Source organism: Parasteatoda tepidariorum, chromosome 4 (genome assembly GCF_982258835.1).
Source record: "Parasteatoda tepidariorum strain Cologne lab strain chromosome 4, Ptep-v5.0, whole genome shotgun sequence".
In the NCBI taxonomy this organism is placed as follows: domain Eukaryota; kingdom Metazoa; phylum Arthropoda; class Arachnida; order Araneae; family Theridiidae; genus Parasteatoda; species Parasteatoda tepidariorum.
Genome location: NC_141758.1, coordinates 711,513 through 719,680, shown reverse-complemented (window position 1 = coordinate 719,680; position 8,168 = coordinate 711,513). Strand labels below are relative to the sequence as shown.

Sequence of the window (8,168 nt, the reverse complement as noted above, 5' to 3'; positions counted from 1 at the left end):
TAAGGATAATTAAGTCATCAATATATCTAAAAACAAATTTAATACTAAGAGTATAATTTTTTTCATAATAATGCAAAAATAAGTTAGCTAAGAGAGATGAATAATTAGATCCTTGTGGTATTCCATTAATTTGAAGAAAAATATCCTTTCCATTGTAAAGATAATTATTAAAAAGACAAAAATTAATCAGAATTTCCCAATAATCAAAATCGTTACAAAGGATATTTTTAAAATCATAGTAATAATTCAAAGGGACATCTTTTAGTTTAGAAAGGGGAATGCTTTTGAAAAAATCCTGGAAATCAAAAATCGCAATAGAATTAATTTTATTATGTTTAATGAAATCTAAAATCGGTTGATTATTAGTGATAATCCAAGAGAAACCTTCTTTAGTAATATTGTTAATAATCTTATTTAAGTAGTTAGAGAAAATGGCGCAAGGTTTAGTTAAATAAGTATTAGACCCACATGTGATAGTTTTAAATTTTACTGGAATTTTATGAAATTTAGGACTGATAATTAAGTAAGGAAATTGTATATTGCTCATTTTAATTTTTAATCTCTTGTAAAAAGCTAAAATTTTTTTAATGACAATATTATTATTGAAATTACTAAGTTCAAAAGTTTTACTATATTTTTATTCCGTATTTAAAAGTTCAGCATAGAATTTTTTTACAGAATATAGCATAATTATTGTTAGCTTTGTCTATGGGAGTAATAACAAAATTTTTTTGAAGTTGCTTAATTGATTGAACAATATTAGAAAAATTTGTTGAATTGTTATTCTTATTTAAATTATCCTTATTATTGAAAATAAAGTTTTTAAAGTAATAATAAACTCCCTATTTCCATTCTGCAGCATGATTAACGAACATGATTAACGAGCATGATTATATCAAAGCAGCATGATTAACGAGTCCATATTGTGCATAATCTTTTTTATTTAGTAGCGATGGTGAAAGCATACATCTTAGCCCCCTCCCGCTGGAGGTGGGGGGAGACCCATGTCCGGTCTAAGCAGACGGATTTTATTTAAGCATGATAAACAACAAAAAGCACACGCAAAAATATCGCTCCTCTATTTTATAGGATGATTACAAGTTGTGAAGAGGCTAGTCATATTGCCTTCCTTGTGTATTCTTACGCCTCATCAATTTATTTATTACTCATAGTAAATCGTTTAATCTTTCCTTATATGGAAGTGAAAGATCTTAAAATAACTTCTCTTTTGAAGTATAAATCTAATTATTATTCATTATATTCTAATTATTATTCATTCAAATTATTATTATTCATAATGCATCTAAAAAAATTTATTTGAGTTCAAAATATCTTTCTTAGTATAGTAGAATATGCTCTATAACAAATTACAATTTTAATTAAAAACATTTACTCTCCAATAAGATCATAGATTGATATTAATTTCCTCTAACCTTCATGAGTTATATTGGTAATTAGATGAGTAAGTTTGAGACTCAAAGTTTATTTATTGTGTAGAAAACAATCCTTTAAAAAATTATGATGGAAAAACTAAACAACTTCGTCATTCCAGATGTAAACCAGAATGTAAGTAAACTAAGCACAGTGGACCAAAAATTTGTCACCCTTAGAGAAATCATGAAAAAGATCATTTAATAGCGTGTAACACTGCCTCTGGATTTGATAACCGTCTGGATTCGGTTAGGAAGTGAGCCCACAAGGTTTTGCAAGTAAGTCGAATCCAGTTTAAGCCCCTCGTTGAAGATTTGATCGCGCAAATTCACCAAATTGTGAGAATGATGATTTTGGCGTTTTACTCGTTTCTCCAACATGTCCCACAAATTTTCAGTGGGGTTCAAGTCAGGTGATTTTGCAGGTCAGCCGAGATGTAATTGAGTGTCTGAGTGTTCATAAAACCAGTCACATATACTTCCAACCCCATGAACTTTGCTGTTGTCATCTTGAAAAATAGGGGTATCGACAACACACTCTGCATGAAGAGAGTGACTGAAAGGCAACTCCCAATTGTCTAGAACGTTCAAATAGACATGTTGAATCATGTTATTGGCCACCTCAGTGAGAGAGCCCAATCCATAATAAGAAAAACACCCCTAGGCATGACAGACCCACTTCCGGCTTGAGCCTGAGCTTGCACACAGTCAGGATGAAATGCTTCACCTGGTCTGCGTTGCACTCGCAGATTTGCGTCTTTTGAATAAATTCAAAAACGTGATTTGTCAGACCATATTACATTCCGCCAGTCAGCAACTGTCCACGTTCGGTGACTTCTGACCCACTGGAGTCTCGCAGCTTTATGTGCCTGTGTGAGCAATGACCTCTTACGAGTTGATCGACTCCATATGTTGATTGCATGCAGCGCCCTTCGCAATGTTTTCTCACTAACAGGCTGGGATGGATCTTCATTTAGTAACTGAAGCAATTCCTGTCCAGTTTGGAAGCGATTTTGATTGAAAAGTCGTGAAACACGTCTCCGATCACTTTCATGCAGGATCTTTTTCCGACCACAATTCTGACGGCGTCTTTCGTGACCACGTATTTTACACCACTGCTTGTAGACACGTTGAACAGTCAGCTTTGAAACGCCAACAAATACAGCAACTTCATTCACCATATGACCATTGGCACGGCCAAACACAATTGCCCCTTTTTGCCACTCTATCACATCTTTACTTTTACCCATATTTACACACAATTTCCGCTTCAAACAAAAATATCTCACTGATAGCTACTTATCTTTGATCAGGTTGAAGCAGTGTGCATGCAGTTGAGTACGTCACTTGAACACTGCGTCAATTGTAAAAGACGTACACATTATACCATTCTCATCTACTTTGTCAGATTTTTGATTTCTGATCCTTAAAATATAGGAGAGAGAGGAGTAGACGCAATCTAGAAAATACAGCCCGCAATATGTTTAGTCAAGAGGGCGGTCAGAAGTTGAAATACCCCGATGTCACCGTAACTACACTACTGGCCATTAAAATTGCTACACCAGGAAGGTGACACATAACGAACTAGAAATTTGCAGGACAGATAAAGCATGTTGTGATATGGAAATGATTATCTTATCAGCGCATTCATGCAAAGCAGGCGGCGGTAGCGACACCTACAATGTGTATAAAATAAGAGATTTGACAGTAAGTTTCTCATACAGAAATTGAATTTGAGCTTTGTTCTTGGATCAAAAAGTTTTTGTTATGCCTCGTGTAAGAAGGAGAAATGCCTACCGGCACATGACTGAGTTTGATCGCGGTCGAATTGTGTCCTTCCGGGATTTGCGGTTTATCATAACGAAGTATTGCTGCTCGCGTTGATCGAGCTCCCATGATTGTTAGCAGAATAAGGAATTGATGGGTTCATGACTGTCAAATGGAACGCCGTGCAGGATCTCAGCGGCCCCCATCACTAACAGCCGAAAAGACAGACATGTTATCCACATGGCCTTAAGGGACTGTACAGCTACGTCACGAACCCTGAGTCAACAAATGGGGTCATTTGCAAAACAACAAGTGTCTGCACGAACAGTTCGACGACGTTTGTAGCAGCACGGTGACCATGGCTTCGGCTACCCTTGACGCTGCCTCACAGGCAGAAATGACTCCAATGGTGTGATCAAAGACGAACCTGGAAGCAGGCATGGCATGACGTCGTCTTTTCAGACGAATCCAAGTTCTGTATACAGCATCATGATGGCCGCATCCATGCTTGGCGACATCATGGAGAACGCCCAGCTTGCATTCGCCATCGTCATCCGGGCCTATCTCCTGGAGTAATGACATGGGGTGTCGATGGATAAACGTCTCGATCACCTCTTGTTCGCATTGCCGGCACTTTGAACAGCAGCCGTTACATTTCTGATGTGTTAGGGCCAGTTGCTCTACTTTGAGGCCTCCATAATGCTACGTTTCAGCAGGACAATGCATAACCGCATGTTGCCCACACTGTCCTGACCTTCCTTGACATGGAACATGTTCGCCTGTTGCCCTGGACAGCACGTTCTCATGATGTCTCACCAACTGAAAACGTCTGGTCAATGGTTGCCGAACGACTAGCACGCCACCACTCGTTAGTCACTACGATGGATGAATTGTGGCATAATGTTGAATCTGTATGGACTGGTGTATCCGTCTATGCTATCCAATCTCTGTTCGACACGATGTCCAGGAGAATAAATGCTGTTATTGCTGACAGGGGGAGGCTGTTTTGAGTACTGATTTCTCAGGATCTATGCATCCAAATATCCTGAAAATTTAATCACTTGTTCTTCCAACTGCAATGTATGGGCCCAATAAATATCATTCTGTTATTTGAATTCTTTCCTGGTGTAGCAATTTTAATGGCCAGTAATGTATCTGTAGAGTTCATTAGATCAGACCTGCGGATTGGAATACCGAACCTGCGACCTCTCATCCTGATATTCTTTCTGCTGTCAGAAATTAACTGCAACTGACTGCAGGATACTGATGTCATAATTATTCATCGCACATTTTCTCCAGTATATATATGCATCTGTTAAACCACAAAACCACTACTACTCTGTTATACACTATTTTGAATTTTAATTTGTTTTTAAGTTAGTCACGCAGCTTTTGTGACTCTATCATTTTTCAGGAAAATAAAAGTGTTTAATTTTATCTTGTGATTGTTTTAATGTTGTCTTTGGTTCCGTAAAAATGTAGGAACGCTATTTCTCGTTCCCACATAATGGTGACCCGGTGAATTACTACGGTTGACCGAAGAAAGATAACAACATATAGAATACAGTGGTTTCCAGTCATCGGATAATTCTATCTACTAAAGTGGTGTGTTAAAACAACTTACATGGATATTTCAAATTTTAAAGTAAGTGAGATTTTGGTTTTCTTTCTTGACCGATTGTGATGACTTATGTGAAGGTTGAAGTTTGTCATTCTCCTGTTAGCCTCTTTTGATTAAGTAAGGTATTTTAACTTAAGTAAATGTAGGGCTAATCTGGTAATTTAATTGTTGATAAATTCTTACGTGTGTCTTGCATAATTGACAGTAAGACTATTTTTCTCTTTTCAATAATTTAATGCATTGTAATTGTAGACATTTATGATGTCTGTTGAGGACAAGGACTCTAAAAATTTAGAACTTTCTCGTGTTGCTTTTAAAGCACCTATTTTTTGGGAAGCAGAGCCTGAGCTTTGGTTCCACCAGTTAGAATCACAATTTGTGATAGCAGGAATAACAACCGATGAAAGTAAATACCATTGTGTAGTTTCCGCTTTGGACAGTAAGGCTCTATCTTCTATAAGAGATATAATTCGTAATCCTCCGAAATCAAATGCATATGAGAGTTTAAAAGCCAAAATAATCGAAACCTTTTCTCAATCAGAATCAGCTCAGTTAAAATTGCTGCTGCAAGATTTGCAGTTGGGTGATAAACGACCGCCACAGCTTCTGTTAGAGATGCAAAATCTCTCTTGCCAAAAGCTTAACAACGATATATTGCGTACTTTGTGGCAACAACGTTTGCCAGTTCATGTGCAGCAAATTTTGTCTGTTTGCAAAGACCCAATTAATGAACTAGCTTTAATTGCCGATAAGATATGCGAAATATCTTGTTTCCAATCGGTATCTGAAGTTAAAAATTCTCAGGATAATTTAACTCTTCAATCCTTGCGTGAAGAAATTTCGATTCTTAGCGCTAACGTTGAGAGATTATCTAGATCCTCTAGACAACGTAATCGTGATAGAAGTCGCAATCGTCGATACAGACATTCAAATTCACGTAGTCGTACTCCTGACAATCTACGTACCGGTAAATTATGTTGGTATCATAATCGTTTTGGTAATAAAGCACACAAGTGCATACAACCATGCCAATTTTCGGAAAACTAAACGGCTCGTCTGATGTAGCGACGGCAGATGTTAGCCAGTCTCACAGTCGCCTTTTTGTTTATGATAAAATATCTGGTTTCAGATTTCTCGTAGACAGCGGCGCAGCAGTTAGCTGTTTTCCTAAAAATTTAACAAAAAATAACATAATTCAGGAATTAAATTTGTATGCTGCAAACGGTTCTAAAATTTCAACTTACGGCAATAAGCGTTTAGAACTAGATCTTGGTTTGTGTAGAAGGTTCGACTTCAATTTTATCATTGCTGATGTGTCAAGCCCTATTATTGGTGCGGATTTTTTGAAACGTTTCGGACTGTTGGTCGATGTTAAAAATCGTCGATTGCTTGACAGTTTGACAACAGTTTTTTCTAAGGGCATTTTATGTCCTGGACCATCATTTGGATTAACTTTGGTCTCATCAGAGAACCGTTATCATGATTTGTTGATCAAATATCCGAATATTTTAAGTTTCAATCAAAATGCACCGCGCCAAGACTACGGTGTGACACATTGCATTGAAACATTTGGACCCCCGGTTTTTTCTAAAGCAAGACGTCTATCGCCTGAGAAATTAAAAATTGTTCGTAAGGAATTCGCCGATTTAATAAAGCAAGGTATTGTTCGTCCATCTAAAAGCCCGTGGGGAAGCCCGATACATTTAGTTCCAAAGAAAAACGGAGAATTTCGAATATGTGGTGATTTTCGTCGTTTAAATGCCAAAACTATTCCTGATAGATATCCGATACCTCATATCCAGGACTTTTCGCATAATTTAAATGGAAAAACTGTTTTTTCTAAATTAGATTTAGTAAAAGCATATAACCAAATAAGAGTTGAAACTTCCGATATACCTAAAACAGCTGTTATCACACCAATTGGACTTTTTGAATGTATGTTTATGCCTTTCGGTTTAAGAAATGCCGCACAAACATTTCAACGTTTTATTGATAATGTTTTAAGAGACATAGATTGCTGTATAGCATATTTGGATGATATTTTCATTTTCTCTGAAACCGAAGAAAAGCATAAATCGGATTTAGACAAAGTTCTTAAACGTTTAAATGATTTCAATTTAATAATTAACTTAGAAAAATGCGTTTTTGGTGTTAATGAAGTTAATTTTTTGGGATATTTAGTTTCAAAGGATGGTATTCAGCCTATACCTGAAAAAGTAAAAGCTTTAAGAGACTTTCCTTTACCTAAATTTGTAGAACAATTACGCAGATTTTTAGCTATGGTAAATTTTTATCACAGATTTTTCAAAGACGCAGCTAAAATTCAATCTTGTTTACACGATTTAACTAAGGGTAAAGCTAAAAAAGATAAAACACCTCTAATTTGGACTGACAGGGAAATTTCTGCTTTTGAGGCAGTTAAAGAGGCGATTGCAAATGCTGTTTTGCTAGCACATCCCTTACCAAATGCAAATTTATCTCTTGCTGTAGATTCTTCAGATTTTGCTATTGGTGCAGTTTTGCAACAAAAAGTAAATAATGAATTACAGCCTTTGAGTTTTTATTCTCGCAAACTTAATGCTGCAGAGCAAAAATACAGCACTTATGATAGGGAATTGCTTGCAATTTATTCAGCAATCAAACATTTTCGGCACATGCTTGAAGGTCGAAATTTTCTAGTGTACACTGATCACAAACCTCTCATTTACGCATTTCAACAAAAAAGTGAGAAATGTTCTCCAAGACAAATGCGACATTTAGAGTTTATTAGTCAGTACACTACAGATTTAAGACATATTCCCGGTAGTGAAAATATAGTTGCTGACGCTTTTTCGAGAATTTCTTCCTTTAGTTTTAATAATTCAAGTGACATAAATTTTGAAGAGATTGCGGAGGCACAGGTTAATGACACGGAGCTTCACTCTTTACTTGAGTCTAATTCCGGTCTCGAACTTAAACCTATGAATCTCCCAAATTCAAAAACGATTTTTTGTGATGTTTCTACTGGTGATATAAGACCATACATTCCTAAAGACTTTCGTTGGAGTATTTTTCAGACTTTTCATGGTTTATCTCATCCCGGAGGAAGAGTAACTTTAGACCTCATCAGGAAGAGATTCGTATGGAAATCCATGACCAAAGACATAAAGCTTTGGTGCAAGACTTGACTCTCATGCCAAAAATCTAAAGTTGGACGCCACACGAAATCCCCTCTAGGAGAATATGAACTTCCTAGTGCCAGATTTTCGCATGTTCATATAGACATCGTGGGTCCGCTACCACCGTCAAGAGATTACAGGTACCTACTTACATGTATTGACCGTTTTTCTAGGTGGCCTGAGGCATTTCCA

The 8,168-nt window shown here is 36.6% G+C and overlaps 1 protein-coding gene across 1 annotated transcript; it reads right to left on the bottom strand.

The window, feature by feature from the left end:
* Nucleotides 1-2,200: 2,200 nt before the first annotated feature.
* Nucleotides 2,201-2,680, bottom strand: LOC147810151 (uncharacterized). The gene has a single exon (XM_087160435.1). The coding sequence runs from the start codon at nucleotides 2,678-2,680 to the stop codon at nucleotides 2,201-2,203; it is 480 nt and encodes a 159-aa protein (XP_087016561.1).
* Nucleotides 2,681-8,168: the final 5,488 nt, after the last annotated feature.